At 45.1% G+C, this 20,527-nt stretch overlaps 1 protein-coding gene across 8 annotated transcripts in view; it reads left to right on the top strand.

The window, feature by feature from the left end:
- The window catches only part of SLC8A3 (solute carrier family 8 member A3), a 168,290-nt gene that overhangs the window by 9,279 nt on the left and 138,484 nt on the right, over positions 1 to 20,527 (top strand). For all 8 annotated transcript variants that reach the window (XM_027552290.1, XM_027552289.1, XM_027552291.1 and 5 more), the window contains exon 2: positions 15,162 to 17,007. In XM_027552290.1, coding sequence (XP_027408091.1) covers positions 15,224 to 17,007 — 1,784 coding nt within the window. In that variant the 5' untranslated portion in view covers positions 15,162 to 15,223. The remainder of the gene's footprint in view (positions 1 to 15,161; positions 17,008 to 20,527) is intronic.

The raw sequence follows: 20,527 nt of genomic DNA, 5'->3' as shown, positions 1-20,527 counted from the left end.
GTGCTCCATTAAGATGGAAAAGGCATTAAATTTGTACTGTAAGATATTCTGGGGGCTTCCCTGGTAGCTCAGTCGGTAAAGAATCTGCCTGCAGTGCGGGAGACCCAGGTTCAATCCCTGGATTCGGAAGATCCCCTGGAGAAGGAAATGGCAAACCACTCCAGTATTCTTGCCTGGGAAATCCCATAGACAGAGGTGTCTGGCAGGCTATATAGTCCATGGGATCGCAAGAGTCCAACATGACTTAGCGACTAAACCACCACCAACCACCATAAGATATTCTGAGTGAGAGAATGAAAGAGAATACACTCACACAACTTTTATTACAGTATACTTTATAATTGTTCTATTTTATTATTAGTTATTATTGCTAACCTATTTCAGTTCAGTTCAGTTCAGTTCAGTCGCTCAGTCACATCCAACTCTTTGTGACCCCCTGGACTGCAGCACGCCAGGCCTTGCTGTCCATCACCAACTCCCAGAGTTTACTCAAACTCATGTCCATTGAGTCGGTGATGCCATCCAACCATCTCATCCTCTGTTGTCCCCTTCTCCTTCCTCCTTCAATCTTTCTGGGCCTAATTTGGAAATTTAACTGTAAATGTGTATATACAGGGAAAAACATAGTATACATAGAATTAAGTACTATTTGCAATATCAGACATCCACTTGGGGGCCTTAGAATTTATCCCACACAGATAAAGGAGCACTATTGTGTTCCTTACATCTGTTCAGTCCATGCCTCTCTTCCCTATCCCTACTACCACGACCTCAGTATGGATTTGACAACCTCTAACATAATAATAATGATAATTATAATAGAAATTATTATTATAGCAGCCAACATTTGTATGTTTGCAACAGAGTAAAGCTACTGTATTCAAAGTGCCCAACATTGAGTTTTCCCACTCAGTCCTTACCGTACCTGTAAAAAAAATAACTTTCTAAGCTATATTATTATGATGATACTATAAACAGTAACTTTCTAACATCTTCCCAACTTCATTCTTCCAGTCCTTCAATTCACTTTAGTGGCTATTATAAGATTGCCCTCCTAAAACCCTAGTCTAGGCTTGTCATTTTCCCACACAAAAGCCTTGAGGGCCTCTCACTTTTTGCCTGAGTCCGACTCCTAATATTCAAGGTCCTCCTTGGCCTGCTTCACCACTCCACTTCTAGTCTCACTTCTTACAGTTCCCATGTGGGCACCTAAGTACTCTTGTCCTTTCTTCTTCTGCACTTTTGTTCATGGTTTGCCCTTCACTAAGAATCCTACTGTTCTTCAGTTCAAATGCCTCTTTCTGATGGGAAGACTGTGAAGAAGCAGTCTCTTATTCTGAATTTTGATGACGCAGCATCTGTTTTTCACAAGTCCCTTATATTTATTTAAATGCAGATTTTTTATTATTAAAAAATATATGTATTTTTCATCTTGAGACTTACCTTCTTCCTGGACCAAGTCCTTTCTCTCTCTCCCACTTCTTGTTGTATGGTACCTGAAACACAGTGGCTCGTCAATGAAAAATGAATAACCTACCTCACTCTTGAGGCAGGTGGACTAAAAGCAAGAAAGAGAATCTGTCCTATTTATCATAAAAGGAGCCAGTGAAGGAATAAAAAAATCAACCCAGGAATGGGCAATGTGGTATCACAGAAGATGCATTGAACAAGTGGCAAGAACAGTATATTTTAGTTGTTATTTCTTCTGACAACTACAGGCAAAACCCTTTGCTGCTTTCTGGGCCTCACATTCCTTACCTTTAAAAAATGCTATGTTGGATGTGTTGACTTTTAATCTACTTCCCTGACAATTCTGTGTTCTGTGGGTCTGGTTCCACAGCTTACAGATCACCTCCTACTAAGAATGTTATTCATGCTGATCACATCTTTTGCTTCAGAGCTTTCCAGCTGCAATTTGAAGCCCCCAGTGTGTCTGTTATTACATTGGGTCTCTAGAGGTGAAATGAGCAGCCAACCCAACTATCTGGCTGTCTGGGCTACAAGGCATCCTGAGCTGCTTGAGGGTCTGGTGGCCTGAGCTTGGCCCTCCTGTGTGGAGTCCCTTCCCACTGCAGCCCTCCAGGGCATTCTCAGAATCGGCCCCCAAATGCTCCAGACAGGTCAGTCTCAAGTCCTGTGCTTCTGCTTTTCCTTTTCCATCCAGGAAGGATGTATTTGGATCCATGTAGACTCTGTTGTGGAGAAGACAATGGCAACCCACTCCAGTACTCTTGCCTGGCAAATCCCATGGATGCAGGAGTGGGATTTGGTGGGCTGCAGTCCACGGGGTCGCTAGGAGTCGGACACGACTGAGCGACTTCACTTTCACTTTTCACTTTGATGCATTGGAGAAGGAAATGGCAACCCACTCCAGTGTTCTTGCCTGGAGAATCCCAGGGACAGGGGAGCCTGGTGGGCTGCTGTCGGTGGGGTCGCACAGAGTCGGACACAACTGAAGCGACTTAGCAGCAGCAGCAGCAGACTCGGTTGAGAGTCTACCTGGAATCCCTTTGCCCAGCGGCTTTCCAAAGGTTCTGCTTACTTCCTATCACATCACTATACTCCCCCCTCTAGGATTCAGGAAGAATCACCTTGAGTCCGTGCCTTCCAGACTCTCAGGAGGAACTAATGGGGGAGTCAACTTCGAGGGGAATCATTAATGACCAGCCCGTGTGTGTGCTCTAAAGTAGAGGAAGAATGGGACTTCCCTGATGGTCTAGTGGTTAAGACTCCTCCTTTCCATCGCAGGGGGCAGTGGGTTCGATCCCTGGTCAGGTAGAGAGAGATCACGGCTGCCAAGACAGCAGCTGGATCTGCTGGAAGTCCTAGGAGTCTGCTCCTAGCGCCCTCTTGTGAAAGAAGGGCCCAGAACATCCCTGGAGTTGAGTGTACAAGAGACTCTCCCAGCCATGTATCAGAGAGACAACTCTGAGTGCTTGCCCGGGTCCATTTGCTCTTCCTTTGGGCACTGATATGATTTAATCCCATATTTTAACATTTAAAAATTAAGAGAACTAAATGCTATTAAAAAATAGATCAGTCTCCTGGAGAATGAGCTGAGGAAAAGGTACATAAAAGTACCAGCTTTTATGACCAGCTTTCCCTTCATGGGTAGGCAGTAGGGCAGAGGGATGTCAGCCCTCTCTCTGTGGATAATTCCGAAAGATAGAGCCCAAGTCATTTTCTCTGGGAACACATAAAGGTGGGAACGATACCCCTTCAGGCTGCTCTGGGCTTCTCACACCCCTGGCCCAGCCCTGATTTCCTTTCAGTAATAGGGAATGTTGTCTCTTGGTCTTTGCTGACATGATGCTTTTCCAGGTTGGTGGAGGGAGACCCCCTGAAAGCTGGAGGACCAAGGTTTTGTTCTGACTCCGTTTTCTTGGCTTAGAAACTCTAGGCAGCTAACTGAGCCTCTGTTTCTTCATCATTGTGAACATCCTCGTGAGGACTGAATGGGAGCAAGAAGGCCTTTGTCCACTGTTGGTACAGACCATCACTTGATATTTGTTGAGGGAATAGTGCACTATGAGTGTTGGCTATTATGAGGCCACACACTCTGGAGGAGAAGTAAGGTGCTCATGAGAGGACTAACGTAGGCAGAATGAAATGCGTTTAGAGACAGTCTCCCAACCGCCTTCCAAATACTTTGTGGTCCTGTTGGTGCTTTCAAATGAGCAGAACTGCCAGTTCTCTGAGATCATTGGTTGTAACCATTTACCTCTCTACCCCAAGGCTTCCCAGAAGCTTGATATCTCCTCTCACAGGTGCATCTTTCCAAAAACGCTTAGTCCTGCAGAGTGAGCACTGATCTCTTCCACAAATGCTGACACTCACTCCGCCAGGCTGCAGTGAAGCAGCCTGAGAATATCGTGGTGAGAAAAAAGATCAAGTTGTCTGCTCCCATGAAGTTTATATTGTATGATAAACCAGTAAACAAATAGAAAAGCAATGATTCCAGCCAGTGGGGTGCTCTGAAGAAAAGAAAAGAGTGGGAATTCCCTGATGGTCCAGTGGTTCAGACTCTGCACTTCCACTGCAGGGGGCACAATTCGATCCCTGGTCAGGGAACTGAGATCCTGCAAGCAGGATCAAGTTGTGAGCTTTCAAAGATGCAAACATGCATTCCATCAACATTAGGCATGAGTGAAATTGCAGCTTGCCCTCCATCTCCTATAGCTGAGGATCCTTCAGCTCTACCATCTCCCAGCTCTTCACCCTCCTCCAGTCAGTAATTCTTCTTGTCTGTTCACTTGATGCCAGCCCCTGTATGCCAGCTGTTGTACTGTACCCCTGTACTTTTCAAGGTACTGTACTGTAAGATTTTAAGTGTTGTTGCTTGTTTTTTAATGAATTATTTGTGTGAAAAGTTTTATAAACCTATTGCTGTGTAGTGCTGTATAGCCAGTTGTGTTCGTTGAGTACCTAGGCTAACTTTGTTGGACTTAGGAACAAATTGGACTTACAAATGCACTCTTGGAAAGGAACTCATTTGTATGTAAGGTACTTAACTGTATCTGATTTACATTTTAAAAAGATGGTAGTTGCTGTTTTTCTGGAGCACAGACTGTAACAGATGTGGCAAGATTGGCAGCTTTGCATTAGTCCAGGTAAAAGATATAATATTGAACCTCCAGTAGCTGGAAAAGAGTGTGACATACAGTTGGCACCCAATAAACGAGAACACATCCAAGATTCTGTGGACCAACTGAAAACAGAAGATTCTGATAGTGAAAGAGGGATGAAGAGACACTGGCACCAAACCGCATCAGGCACCATCGTCATCCCAGTAGTCCTGCAGGGTTTTTCCTGTAAGGATCTCCAGGACTGAAGAAATGTGAGCTGGAAAATTCGACAAAATTGGTCAGACTTAGATAGCTGTATAGCTTTAGGGACATCTGTGACTGTGAGACAGATGGAGCCAGGAGAATTTGGGCTCTAGTGAAGAAGGCCCTAGAGCTCCAACAAAGGACCAGAATGCTCCTCAGTCTTGTCAAGGTAGTAACCATTTGTTGGCTCAATAGTCCAAACTGTTCTGAGTCTGGGCTTCCAAGTGGCACAGTGGTAAAGAACCTGCCTGCCGATGTAAGAGACGCAAAAGACACAGGTTTGATCTCTGGGTTGGAAAGATCCCTTGGAGTAGGAAATGACAACCTGCTCTGGTATTTTTGCCTGGAAAATTCCATGGACAGAGTAGCCTGGTGGGCTACAGTCTATTGGGTCACAATGAGTTGGACACAACTGAGCACACACACACACACACACACACACACGCACATGTATTGATTCTACTTTCGAAAATGCTCTAAACCCTGCCTCCCCTCAGCAGGCCTGCTCTCATCGCCTGTGTTCAGGTTCTGATCACATCTCACTCAAATACTTTGAGAGTCTCTGAACTGGTCTTCCTGCCCCTAGTCTTGCCCACCTTCATTCACGTATCTAGTTTCTGCATTGTTGTCAGTCGAGGTCTCCATCCAAAGGAAAAACAATGATCTTGTCCCTCCTGTGATTAAAAGACTTTCAGTACTTCCTTTGGAGAAGGAAATGGCAACCCACTCCAGTGTTCTTGCCTGGAGAATCCCAGGGACAGGGGAGCCTGCTGGGCTGCCGTCTATGGGGTCGCACAGAGTCGGACACGACTGAAGTGACTTAGCAGTAGCAGCAGTACGTCCTTATTACCACCAAGGTAACAACCAAATTCCTTGACTGGGCATACAAAGCCTTTCACAAACAATTCCTCACTGATTGCTGCAGCTTCTCTCAGCTCTCTCAAATGCCCTGCCCTTCAGACACCCTGCCCACCTTTCTTTAAACAGACATTGCTTGTTGAGGCTGACCTGCTCTTTAGCATGGCTTTCTCTTACCTATTTGAGGTGCAGTGGCTTTGACCCAGTTAACTCATGTTCATTCTTCAACTCCTAGATCCAAAGTTGCCTGGTCCATGAAGTGACCCTGCTGGTCCCAGGCAGCACTTGACCTTCCTTCCTCTGCACTGTCTTGGCACATGCTTCCAAGTCTAGGACTTTCTTTTTCTTTTTTTGGTAATTTGGTTTTCTGTCACTGTTCTCCAGTGAAGTGTGTGGTCCTCAGGGGGGATTACATATTTGTTCATATAACTCAAATTAGAAAAACCTTGCTCACAGCATCCCTAACAGATGGGATGCTCCATTTGAACACTGCCAAGAGTGGGAGAAATCACTAGCTATTATGCCTTCTATTTTTGTACATTTATTCATGGATCTATTCATTCACTAAGTATATACTGAGCACCCACTCTATGCCAGGCACTGATATAGATGGCAGGGATACAGAAATACCAAACAGATAAAAATTGCTACCCTCTAGGAACTTTTATTCTAAGTTCTTTTGAATGTGCAAAAAAAGAGTTGGGTACCTTCTCATCTGATTCAGTGGAAGTCGACCTGTACCACACGGACTGAGTTTCATACCTGTGCATGCATGTATATGTGAATAAATGAATCACGGAGCAAACAAAGATGGCGTGAAGAAAACATGGAGAAGTCAACATAAGATACCATCCATGAAAAGGAAAATACTTAGAAACATGTCTTGCTGAAAATGGGATGAGCAGCTTCATTTTCCTGTGTGGATAAGGGAACTCTGGGTCTTCTCTGTTTCTTCAGTAAAAGTGTAGATTAAGCTAACAGCAGGTTTAGGGAGAGACAGTGGGGAAATCTACTTATATGGGTAGGGAGTTGATGCTCTTTGTCATTGGCAGGGTATGAAAGGAAGTTAGAGTCCAGGAGGGTGGATGTTTGTCTGGTGTATAGAAAGGCTTTGTGGTACACCCACTTATGAGTCAACTCATGATACACTAAGAGTCCTTCTTTTGGTTCAGAGAAATTCTGTAATGGTTGGAATCCCTGAGATGCAAATGTCTTTCATAGTTAGTCTGTGTTCCTTTTATTCTCTCCCAGGATTCTCAACCTTGGCTGTACCTCTAAATCAACTAAGGAACTTTTAAAAAGTCTAAATATTGAGACTTCGCTCCCAGAGAGTCCAAAACTTAGGTTTGGAGTAAGATCCAGATACCTATATTTTTTAGAGCTCCAAAGTTATTCTAATGCACAGCCCTCTTTAGCGTGTGACCCTGGTTCCATTATTGCCTCCAATGTGGGGGATGACTTACATGCAGATGTAGATCCAACAGCTGGAGAAGCAGAACTTAAATTAGGTGAGCAAGGCCCTTTTTTCCTTTCACTCTGGTCCCCTTGCATGGTTTGTGATTCTCCAGATCTGTGAAGGACTCATAGACAGCAAAGTCCTCTGGCCTCTAGAGAGTGTGGTAAACCTTTGAGTAGAATCAACAAGCCTTGGAATCATAGAATTTTGGAGGCAGGGAGGATATTAGAGATCAGATCCAACCTCTTAGCCCTCTGAACTGAGTGTGATAACTTGCTAGAAAAGAAAAGTCCCTATATTGAGGGGGAATCCCTCAGGGAGTTTCTCTAAGTGTGTAGGAGATGGACATGCAGACAGATCAGCCCAGGTTAATGTGATGATGTGTGACAAGTGCTTTAGTGGTCATCAAAGGGCTAGAGGAACACAGTGGAGAAAATGACTCAGTTGGAAGGTAGAGGAAGAGGGTGTTATCAGGGAAGGCTTCCCAGAGGAGTAGAGATTTCCAGGGCTGGAGGTTCTTGACTTGAGGGCTCCAGATTCCGATCCTGTTTTTCCACCTTCACTTTTAGACTTTGGCATTTGACACACCAAGTTTCATAGCTCAGCTGTGCTACTCAGCTAGTGGACCTGGGTAAATTAGTAATCTTTGGGCCCAAGTCTCCTCATCTCTAAAACAGTTAACGCTACCTAAATCACTGTGGGATCCTTAGGTCTTACACAGAAGCTATAGAAATGCCTGATGCAGTGCCACCCATAGAGTAAAGAATACTTAATGAAGAGATACGATTGTTGTGATCATTTTAAAGTCCTTTATTTATATACAGCATGAGGAGATTGAGGCTTGCTGGTGCTTCCTCTTTGTGTGTGGCAGTGCCTAGGAGAAGGCCAGCTGGGTTTTATGAAGTTATCATATGACTTGGATGCCATTAAGGGTTTGGAGGCTTTGAGGAGGGCAAAATGTGACAATTGCATGGGAACAGAGAAGCAAGAATCGTGGAATATCAACCACACATACTACTGCAAGGTCCTCAATATTATAAAACCGTGATGTATTGCAGCCACTGTCCGTAAGGTTAGAGGCAGCGGTGCAGTGACCAACTTGAGAGCTTAGAGCAGAACAAGAAAAAGAGGAACTTCCCATGACATCGTCATAGTATCATGCCCATAATTCCTTGTTTGTCTCTATCCTTCGTTAGAAGAAAATGTCAAATGGTTGGGGATGTGGTGTAGCACTTTCATGGGTGTATGCTCAGTCACAAGCGCAGTGCTTGGTTCACAATGGGCATTCAAAGAGCAGTTGTTTAAAAAATGAGTTTGATGCAAGGTGCTTTTGGTAGAGCCAGAGTGTAGGCTCTCCTTGCCTTTGGGGGCCCTTCTTTCCTACCGTGCTCCCTTAATCTCTTCTCTTCTGACACCTCCGGGGGAGTGGCTGGCTCTCACACTGCCCTGGGCCGACCTAACTGAAATACGTGCCTTCACTTCTTTTCCTGTTGTGGAGATGGACCTGCCTGCCATCAAAGCATTTTTGACTCAAAGCAACTATGGAGATTATCCAACCCCACATGGATTTTCTGGATGAGGAAGCTGATGCCGTTAAGAGTTCTCTAACTCTTTGAAGTCTCATAGCTTGTTGAGGCAGAGCTAGGAAGAAAGTTCTTGCCTCTTGCTTTCAGATTTGGGGCTCTTCTACTGTTTCAGGCTGCCTTGGAGTACGTACCATCTCCAAGTTCATAGTGAGGGCTCCATATCCAGAAAAACTCACCCTCCCTTCCCCAGGCCCTTTGCTTTTCAAAGGGCTACCCAAACCCAAAGCATCTACCTAGCATGGTGGTTAATGCCAAGTACTGTAGAGTCAGACTGCCAGAATTCAAGAGCTTATTTGTCTACTTACCATGCGACTTCACTTTCACTTTTCACTTTCATGCATTGGAGAAGGAAATGGCAACCCACTCCAGTATTCTTGCCTGGAGAATCCCAGGGACAGAGGAGCCTAGTGGGCTGCCGTCTATGGGGTGGCACAGAGTTGGACACCACTGATGCAACTTAGCAGCAGCAGCAGCAACCATGATTTGGGCAAATTCTTTAACCTTTGTAAATTCAAATTTGCTTATCCCCTGGAGAAGGGAATGGCTATCCATTCCAGTATTCTTGCTTGGAGAATCCAATGGACAGAAAAGCCTGGTAGGCTACAGTCCATGGGGTTGCAAAGAGTCGGACAGGACTGAGCAACTAACACTTTCACTTTCAAAATGGGCGTGACGATAATACTTTTTTTACTTGGAATATTCAAAGCTATCATAATGGACGAAAAGCAGCATCCTTACATTTTCTTCCTTGGATCCAAGTTCCGATTGTGGCAGCCAAACTACCTAAGTAGCCGAGGTTGCGTCTTTCCTACTTGAGTGCCGGAAATTTAGTTCCTGTGTTTCTGGGAGAGCTTTGCCATGGAGAGGACTCTGCAGGCTCTCAGCCCCTGTAGGCAGAGGAAGTCCAGGAGAAGATGCAGTGTTCTTGGACTCGGATGGCACTTCAGATCCAGTGCAGCCTGGCTGCACCTAAAACTTTAATGTAAATTGGCTGTGACGTCTGTGCAGGGGCCCAGATTTAGAAGCAGAGCAGGATGCGTCTACCCAGGCTGGTGACAGACCCGGAGCAGTGTTCCCATTGGAGAAAGTGGAGGGCGTAGCAAGAGGGAGAATTTGCTCAGTCTGGCCTGGTGGCTCTGTTTTATTAATGATCTGGAAGAGCAGAGGAAAGTGACTTTAATTAAATTTGCCAGTGATATTAAAAGATGTCAGGAGCCACTGCTGAGGACACAGACACCTTGCAGATGGCCCTGGGGGGTTTAGGAAAATAATCCAGGGAAAAAATGAGAGGCCGTGGGCTGAGCTGAGGGGTCAGAGGGTCATCACATGCAGAATGTACCCTCGGCCCACCCTCTTTATCTGTATCTGTTCTGTTTCCAATAGATTTCTGACTGATCTTCCTGCTTTGGTTTTGTCCTACTTACAGCCACCCTAAAACCTATCTAGCCAAATTGGTTTTTCTGGAATACCATGTCATTCTCTGTTCAAAATCCTATCATTGGCTTTTCACTGCCCTTAGGATAAAATCCCATCTTCTCAGCCTGGCATATAAGACTTGCCATGAATTGGGTCCTCCCTCTGTGTCCAGCCTCATCTTCTGTCCCTCCTGCCTCACACTCATTTGCCTGTAATCCTATGTATACAGAGGGCTTTCCTGCCCCACGTCTTTGCTTCGGCTGTTCTCTTTGACTCAGATGCCCTTCCCATGTTCTTTCTTTTTTTTTTCTCTGTCTTTCTTCTTCTTTTTTTAACTAAAGTGCACTCATGCTTGAAGCCTCATTTCAGGGATCACCTCCTTCAGAACGCCTCCCTGAATCCCCGAGTTGGCTCGGTGCCCTGCTTGTGTTCGGCAGCACTCAGCCCACACCTTCACTGGTGATAGTAGGAGTGCCTGTGTGTGCATCTCTCCACCCCTGCTCAGTGGTGCCTTGGAGGGAAAACCCCGTATCATAGTTTATTTTGTCCAGCGACCTCTAGGACAGGCCTGGCAAATCACAGGCACTTGTTAATGTTTGTCCAACTGAACTGATAGAAGGAGAATATTTGGGTGGGAGATGGCCTTGGGCGATCAGGACACCCCAGGAAACCTGGGGAGCAGTCAACTCAACCAAATGGTTGGCTCTCCTGTGAGAGTACGTAGGGCAGCCAGATTGCTTCTAAGACCACAGAAGACTGGAAGCTGACTGGGGCTCGTGGGTGTTCTGCAACAAATTGGGACATCCTCGTAAGGTGGAGTGATTGGGACCATCAACTTTATGTCATCTCTATGTGAGCTCTGGTTCTGCTACTTCTTTGCTTTATACTTGGAGTAAATGACTCAAATGACTTAACTAAGACTCAGTTTCCCAAAATGTAAAATAGGGATTAAAATAGTACTGATCTCTAACAACAACTAATAGGGTTGTTATGAAGATGAAATAATACATTCAAACTTTATGCACACAATATCTGCTTTTAAGCGTTATTTACTGTCACTAATATCTTTCTTGTTTCGGGCAGTTCTGGGGATCTCAAGCTGGGTCACCTCCATGAGTATGGCTTAGGACTGATTAAGAGCCTTCTGGAAACATCAAAGATCAGTTGGGTCTCTAAGGGAGTGCAGTGAACCACCCAGGAGGTAGGGATCTGTCTCAATCTGTGTCTGGGGCTGGAGTTATGGCAAAAAATGACCATTGGCTTGTTCATCAGAGACATCCCCTCTCCCTCTAACTTCTCAGGCAGAAACCATCTCCTGGCAGAGCTGGAGAGAACAACTAGGCATCCCCCGGTGGTTTTTCACCTTCAGTTCTAACAACTTAGTGCAGGCAATCCCTAACCACTTTCTTGCCTTGTTTTCTTTTATTGGTTCCTTCAGTTCATCTGTTGTCTCAGGGAACAGTCTTTCTAAACTGACCTCTGATTATGACCATGTGATAGCACAGTCCCCATAAAAACCTGTTGCCACAAGTGTCTGTGGGACAGAATAAAGACCATGATCCTCCTTAATTGTCCCGGTGGGTATGAGCAGTCGGAGTCCTCGTCCCCCGTCGATCAGGAAAACACTACTACCTGAGTGTCCCCTGTCCCCTACTGCAGCAGGCCAGCCTCTTCCCTAACCTGTGGGTAGCCCACCCCTTTGGGCTTGGCCAGTTGTGCAGCTGCCACTGCCTGTCACCATGCTGGCTGTTGATCAAAGAGCTGCTCCAGCTGTGCCCACCTGCTGTCTCCTCCTGTGTGGGGCTCATCAGAATTCACAAAATGTTGGGTTTTCAGAGATCAAGGCAAGAAGCCAAGATCCGTGTCTGTCCACAATTCTCCAGGTAGGTGAGTGCTAACCCTAAGAATAGGGTCTCTGTGTACATCACAGGCTATGGGGGCATTTTCAGTCTTTGAATATGGATGCCAATCACCTTCAGCCTCTCTGCTCCTCTACAGTCGATGTCATAGCCTTTTCTCCCCCAAGTGAGGTCAAAGCCCCAAGCACCTGCTGGGGTGACCCCTGGTACCTGGACTAGTGGGGATTATGGGCCTCAGCAGTTGGCTCCCGTTCTGAGGAATACAAAACCAAGTTAATCCACAGAGCCTTTTGGGAGGAGGGCCTTCAGGATTATCATATGCACCAGGGTGTGTCCCAGGGGGAACTTCTCTTTGAGTATAAGCCTTGGCAATTGAAAGAGGTCCTAAGTAGCCTCTAAAATCTAGTGTGGATTTGTCTACGAGACCTATTTTTTTCTAAATGGCTACGATTCAGATTGTAAAATGACTTTTAAGAAGGCTGATTTCTGAGTGTGTTAGTCTGCTCAGGCTGCCCTAACAAAATACCATAGACTGAGTGGTTTAAACAACGGAAATTTGTCAGGAGGCTGGGATTCCAAAATCAAGATACTGACAATTTGATTTCTGGAAAGAGGTCTCTCCCAGGCTTGCAGATGACTGCTTTCTCCCTATGTCCTCACAAAATGGAGCGCTCTCTCTTTCTTTTTCTCTCTCTTGTCTTCTTAAATGCCAACAAGCCTATTGGATTAGAACCCCACTCTTATGACTTCATTTAGCCTTAATTACCTCCTAACAGTTCTATCTCCAAGTAGAGTCACATCGTGGATTAGGGCTTCAACATAGGAATTGGCAGGGGGATTGTACAATTCCGTCCATAGCAGTGAGGAAGGTTCCCTACTGCCACATTTATTTATTCCAAAACATACATTTACTGAGCACCTACGAACTACCTACTAAAGATACCATGATAAACAGAATAGACATAGTCTTTGCCTTTTTGTCATAGCTTAATGGATGAGTTAGTCATCAATCATATAATCCCACAAATACCTATGTAATTTCAAAATTTTGTAAGTGCCATGAAAAATATTAAAGGAAAGGAGTTGACCATTTTAGGGTGAAGGAAAGTTTTTGTGAGAAAGTGACATTCAAGCTGAGAGCTAAAGCATTGTTACGAGTGGGGGTGCAAAGAAGAAATGATATTTTTGGTCATGGGTCATGTTATGGGCAAAGGTCCTGAGGTGGAAAATAAGATGGTGTACTCCAGGACCTGATGGGAAGGCCATCACTGCAGAAATGCAGTGAGAGGGACAGTGGCAAGAGATGAGGGGGACGAGGAAGAAGGTAGCTCGCGCGAGGCTCAGCAGGTCATGGTGAGGATGCAGGTCTTTATATTGAAAGTGAGGGGGAACAGGATGCTTGGGGCTGGTGCACTGGGATGACCCAGAGGGACGGTATGGGGAGGGAGGCGGGAGGGGGTTTCAGGATTGGGAACACATGTACACCCATGGCTGATTCATGTTGATGTATGGCAAAACCAATACAATATTGTAAAGTAGTTAGCCTCTAATTAAAATAAATAAATTTAAATTTTAAAAAAAGGAAGAAAAAAAAAAGAAAGAAAGTGAGGGGGAAATGCCGAAAGGCTTCAAATAGGGGAGAAGGAGCATAGGCTTTTTTTGTTTTGTTTTGTTTTAAGATGACTATGGCTATAAGAGAAGATGGAATAGAAAAAGGTCAGAGTTGGAGTGAGTTCAGTGAGGAGGTGACTGAGTAAATTCATCAGGTGGAAAGTAATGGGCCGTGATGGTGGTGAGAGAGATGGGGAGGAAAGTTGATGGGACTCTGTGTTGGACTGGAGAGAGAAAGGCTTGCAAACAGGCAGCGGTTTCTAGGCTGAGAAACTGGGTGGATGGAAGTGCTATTTTCTGAGATGGGAAACAGCAGAGAAGGAGGAGGAGCAAGTAGAGAATAGCAGCATTCTTCCATTACTAACAGTACTCCTACATGCTTGTAACAGAGGTGGAAACATGGGCAAGTTGTTTTTCTTTAAGGTATTCAATAGTTATTTGCAGTCTCATTCCATCTGAATGAGACAATGGGTAGAAAGATAATTGTAGTTTCAGCTGAATTTCTTCCATTCTTCTGAACTCATGTTCACCTTTTAGTGTCTTGAGGTCAGCAGAGGAGGCTGAATTTCATCCCGAAATCTTGCCTACAGATTAAAAAAACTTATTTAGAATCACTTGCCTGTTGTTTCTAGTGCTTCCTACCACTTGGCCCTTGCAGTGTTTGGGTTTCAAGTTAGAGTGGCTGACTGATCTTCATCTCCCCGTAACTGGATGCCTAAACTCTTTCATAAGCCTGTCTTGCTGGAGGGCTAAGGACTGCTATGGACTGGGCCTTGGGCACCACTTACAGGGCTTCGGTTTAGCTACATGACAGGTAGTATTCACTATCAATTCTCTTGATTTCTCAAGCAATCTCAGAATTACAACTTGCCTCCCTAAATTTTCATCTGGGGAAGGAGTTTTTCCCAACTGGGCTCAACTGCACACAAAGCAAGGTGTTCCATTTGCAGGAGAGTAGTCCAGGATAACAGTTCAATTCAGCATGTACTCCTGTAAACTTATGTTTTGCAAGATTCTTGAGTATGATGACAGTGTGGTAAGGAAGGCTGAAAACCCTAGAAACAGTAGAAGTGGGGATGAAGATTCCTGTTATACTTGGCCAATTTAACTTAATTCTTGAGAACTCTCACAGATAACAAAAGGGTTGGGAGGCAGGACTAAAGGGGTATCAGTTAAATTTCCATTACCAATATTCCCAGCTATTTTAAGCCATTTTTCTACTGACTCTACCAGATGGTCCTAAGGACAGAGCAGCTATTTGAGCCTCCCAGTGACATCCATTTTTCCAAGTGAGAGACTGCCCCATATGTTAGTACAATATGTCACTCAAGATGAAGCATCAGTTTTTATTGGTGGGAACCTGCCATTTGTTGTCCTATTTAAAAAAAAAAAAACTTTTTATTTTTTATTGGGGGTATAGCTGATTAATAATGTGATAGTTTCAGGTGAACAGCGAAGGGACTCAGCCATACATATAAGGTATCCATTCTCCCCCAAGCTGTCTCCTTTTCTTCATGCCTTTTCCTGCCTCTCTGATCTCTTCTAGGTCTCTGGCCTGTCAGGAGGACCATTGGTGCTGCAGTGGAAGCCGGCGGCTAAGTCTTGTGTATGGCGTGGTTAAGGTTGCAGCCTCTCACCTCTGCCTTCCTCCATTTTGGGCTGATTACCTTTGTGCTCTTCCTGAATGGTCTTCGGGCAGAGGCTGGCGGCTCAGGGGATGTGCCCAGCACAGGGCAGAACAATGAGTCCTGTACAGGGTCATCGGACTGCAAGGAGGGTGTCATCCTGCCAATCTGGTACCCGGAGAACCCTTCCCTTGGAGACAAGATTGCGAGGGTCATTGTCTATTTTGTGGCCCTGATATACATGTTCCTCGGGGTGTCCATCATTGCTGATCGCTTCATGGCATCTATTGAAGTCATCACTTCTCAAGAGAGAGAGGTGACTATCAAAAAGCCCAATGGAGAGACCAGCACAACCACCATTAGGGTCTGGAATGAAACTGTCTCCAACCTGACCCTTATGGCCCTGGGTTCCTCTGCTCCTGAGATCCTCCTGTCTTTAATTGAGGTGTGTGGTCATGGGTTCATTGCTGGTGATCTGGGACCTTCTACCATTGTCGGCAGCGCAGCCTTCAATATGTTCATTATCATTGGTATCTGCGTCTATGTGATCCCCGATGGAGAGACTCGCAAGATCAAGCATCTACGAGTCTTCTTTGTCACTGCTGCTTGGAGCATCTTTGCCTACATCTGGCTCTATATGATCCTGGCTGTCTTCTCTCCTGGTGTGGTCCAGGTTTGGGAAGGCCTCCTCACTCTCTTCTTCTTTCCAGTGTGTGTCCTTCTGGCCTGGGTGGCAGATAAGCGACTGCTCTTCTACAAATACATGCACAAAAAGTACCGCACAGATAAACACCGAGGAATCATCATAGAGACTGAGGGTGACCACCCCAAGGGCATTGAGATGGATGGGAAAATGATGAATTCCCACTTCCTTGATGGGCACCTGGTGCCCCTGGAAGGGAAGGAAGTTGATGAGTCCCGCAGGGAGATGATACGGATTCTCAAGGATCTGAAGCAAAAACACCCAGAGAAGGACTTAGATCAGCTGGTCGAGATGGCTAACTACTATGCTCTCTCCCATCAGCAGAAGAGCCGCGCCTTCTACCGGATCCAGGCCACCCGTATGATGACTGGCGCGGGCAATATCCTGAAGAAGCATGCAGCAGAACAAGCCAAAAAGACCTCTAGCATGAGCGAGGTGCATGCCGATGAGCCGGAGGACTTTGTCTCCAAGGTCTTCTTTGACCCGTGCTCTTACCAGTGCCTGGAGAACTGTGGGGCTGTGCTCCTGACAGTGGTGAGGAAAGGCGGGGACACGTCCAAGACCCTGTATGTGGACTACAAAACAGAGGATGGTTCTGCCAATGCAGGGGCTGACTATGAGTTCACAGAGGGTACTGTGGTTCTAAAGCCTGGAGAGACCCAGAAGGAGTTCTCTGTGGGCATCATCGATGATGACATTTTTGAGGAGGATGAACACTTCTTTGTGAGGCTGAGCAACGTTCGCATGGAGGAGGAGCAGCCTGAGGAGGGGATGTCTCCCAGAGCACTCAATAGTCCTCCCTTGCCTCGGGCTGTCCTGGTGTCCCCTTGTGTGGCCACAGTCACCATCTTGGATGATGACCACGCAGGCATCTTCACTTTTGAATGTGACACTATTCATGTCAGTGAAAGCATCGGTGTCATGGAGGTCAAGGTTCTGCGGACATCAGGTGCCCGGGGCACAGTCATCGTCCCCTTTAGGACAGTAGAAGGGACCGCCAAGGGTGGTGGTGAGGATTTTGAAGACATATATGGGGAGTTGGAGTTCAAGAATGATGAAACCGTGTAAGTAACCCTTCCGTAGTCCATCTGCCTCCATCCCTTGTCACCCCCTTCTCTCTTGCCCCATGCTTTAAAACTTTTCCTTATACTCATGTTAATGTCAAACTTTGGTTCCATCACAGGTATGCAAGATCAGCAGACACTCCTGCCAGGTTCTGCTTCCAAAATCTCCTTCAGTTTTCTCTCTTTAAATTGTTTTCGGGCAAGGAATGCCGTGCAGGATCTAAGCACACAGGACCTAAGAACGTTTTGTCCACTGAAACTCAAAATGATAACTGGTGGGGGTGTGGGATGATGGAAGTTCTGCTGTCAGATTTGGGGAGAGTCTTGTGATGAAGCAAGATCTAGGAGACTGCTTGGGTCTCTCCTTCCTCCTCTTCTCAGGCCAAGGGCTTACATGAGCTTTGAAGGCAGTCCTTTCCATTCTGAATCAGTGATAGTCCAAGCTGGACATCCTCAAGAACGTGAGTGGCATTGGCTTATGTTTTTCCAGTACCATAATGCAGTTGTATTATATAAGCAGATTTCAGGCACCTCTCCTTCATCTGGAAATTGCAAAATTGATTGAAACTTGGCAGTCTCTTTAAGCATCAATAGGCTTATTTTATGGTGTGAGGCTTGCCCAATCTAGGTGAAATGAATCAATATGGCTTGAGTCCTGGAGGTATCTTAGAGAAGCAGAGCTCCCAGGGCAGCGGCCACCAGTCTTTAGTCACAGGTCTAAGCTCTAGAATCTGGCTAAGCAGTGGAGGAGAAGCCTCTTAGGAATTGTGGGAAAAAATACATCTTCTGTGTGGTCATCTCTTTTCACAGTCCAGAGTTCTCCTAAAACACTTCCCAGGTCACTGGCCCATTTAACCCTTCAGACACTGTGGGTCTTACGTTTCTATTGCCTCTGTCACTCTGAGGCCTCTCTGCATTGAAACGTCTTGTACTGGGTGTTCTGTCCTGTTCTCGGATGGATATCTCTAAAGAATAAAGCAGACTGACTCTGCCCAGGAGACCAGACTTTCTAGGGTTGTCAAGAAGGAAGGGGATGAGAAAGGGGAACCTTGTCTCAGAATTGCTGCTCATATCCACAAGCAATTAGCAGTAGCAGGGGAAGATAGGAGGAACCAAAGGGACACATGTAGGAAGTGGGAGATGTCAAACTGCTCCAAGAACCTGCTAAAAACACTTTCAATGGGAAATGAAAGCTCTCATCTGAAAAGTGGGAAGAGCAATACTTTCCTTGCCTCGAGGTGGGCTCTTTTTTGCAGTTCCTCCCAGCTCTAGAATCTTCTGAAAAATAGACATAGGCGCTCAGTGTAGGTCATAACCACACCAGCCAGATGGAACAGGGGGATACTGTCCCCTGAAATGAAATAGCCATTGACAGATTGATTTATTAGAGCCCTGTTTAGTTATTTTGCGGGAAAGGATAATCTCTTTTTAGCATTAATAAAAACCTGTGCCTTTCTAGAGAATACTCTCCCTTTCGGTGTGCTCTGGGGAGGATGCTTATACATACAAATGAAGGCCCTCATGGCGAGGAAAACCCCTATGAAATTTCATGCGTATTTATGGCAATGTCAGTAGATAAATTACTGTCAGGCACTAAATGACATCAGCATTGGCCATAACTGGAGAGACTTGCGGTCCCTCCCATTCAGTACCAATTTGCTGAGGGCACCAAAGAGTAGTATTTTGAGAGATCAGAAGTTGGGATCCCAATTTCTTTACCTCATTAGTAATCAACTGTGCGCCTGGGATCTCCAAATATGACTAAACCCTCCTCAAACCTATGTATGTCTTCAGCTTGATTACTGTCTTGGTGTAAATGAGCCTCATGAATGATCACTTCTGGGTAATATTGGTTATACATATGTATGAACTTCTACACGTTTGAGATGCTGGCCCAGGTATTCTAAGGTTTCCCATCTTCTCCTTTGCATTATTTTTTTAGACTTCAGTAGAATTTAGACTACCCTCTTGGCCTTCTTCACTGCAGAAGAATGAGTCCAAAACCTGCTAATCTATTATCACAAAAGGAGGCCTACTTTTGATACTTTAAATTGTAATTTTACAGCTAGAGACAGTATGATACAGCAAGAAAACCATGGGCTCTAAGTATAGTACTCTGTGGATTAGGATTCTGGCTCTAGTGCTGATTTAACCACATTGGGGAAATTTGATTAATTTATGAGATTTTTTTCCCCATTGATAAAAAGGAGATCATAATGTCACTCTAGCAGGTCTATTGTAATGATTCATGATACTGTATGCAATATTCCCTGTACATGATATGTACTCAGTAAACAAACTCATTAATAGTAATACTGATGAGTTAACACTATTCTTCAGAAGACACCACTGAGGTAATCAGGTTACTTGATTTTCTGTGTCACCCTAATTAATAAGCATGCTAGTTTTTTGGTTACCATGAAGGATACTATTCTAAACTCATAAAATGTTGGAGCAAGAAAGGACCTTAGAATATCATCTAGATATTCTAGAGTAGTGTTTCTCAAATTTTAATGTGCTTGTGAACCAGCCAGGCATCTTGCTAAAATGCAGATCATGACTTCCAATATCTAAAGTAGGGCTTGAGATTCTTCATTTCTAACAAGCTCCAGATGCTTCTGCTTCCCAGAGCTGAAAGGCCCTAAAGCTCTTGACCAAACCATGAAGCCTAGGAAGGAAAGCGGCTTTTCAGATGAGTTGCATGACTGGATCATGAATGCTTGCTTTCCAGTGTCAGTGTTCAACTCCATCTTAGCTCGAGTCTAGCTCTTAGCCGAGACCCTGCTAACTGCAGGAACAGTCTGAACCCTGAAATTGAAACCTTCGAGGGACTCAGACAGAAGCTGTGTGATGCCTGGAACAATTTCCCTCTCTGCGCCTTCTCTCTCCATGTAGCTTTGTTTTCCCACCAAGCCCAGTGGCACCGTCACTTCTGCCCTCACCACAATGCTCTGAATCTTCAGAACGAAGCCAGGCCTATGTCCGTGAATTCATTCATTTGGTTTTATGCTTTGCTTCTTCAAACGTGTCCTCAGCACCATGGTAGGATGGAAGAACAAGCTCTGGTGTCTGACAAACAGGTGTGAATCCATCGCACATCAGCTGTGTAACTTTAACGAGTCATTTCAGCTTCTGAGTCCCAGCGATTTTGTTGCAATGCTAGGAACAATAATACCTATCCTTCGAGATTATGATTAGTACCACATACAGATAGTAAGAAAATGCATGTTAGCGGAGTGCCTAAGTGCATCAAAAGTGCTCAGTCACTCAACGGACATTTATTAAATGTCTGCTACATCCTAGGTACATTACTAGTACTGGAGAGAAATAAGTGACCAAGATAAGGTGGCATTTTAACTCCCAAGGATCTTATTCTCCAGTGGAGAGGATACAAGGTATACAGACAAATCAAAACAGGTGGGAGAAGTATAGTTTGAGATTAGCTCAATAAAAGGGGAATGAAAGCTTCTCCTTCTGTGTGTGATACCACTAAAGTTTTAAAGTCACCTTCATTAAAGAT

Source organism: Bos indicus x Bos taurus, chromosome 10 (genome assembly GCF_003369695.1).
Source record: "Bos indicus x Bos taurus breed Angus x Brahman F1 hybrid chromosome 10, Bos_hybrid_MaternalHap_v2.0, whole genome shotgun sequence".
NCBI lineage: Eukaryota > Metazoa > Chordata > Mammalia > Artiodactyla > Bovidae > Bos > Bos indicus x Bos taurus.
The sequence above is the reverse complement of the archived record's forward strand: the minus strand, read 5'-3'. Positions and strand labels throughout refer to the sequence as shown.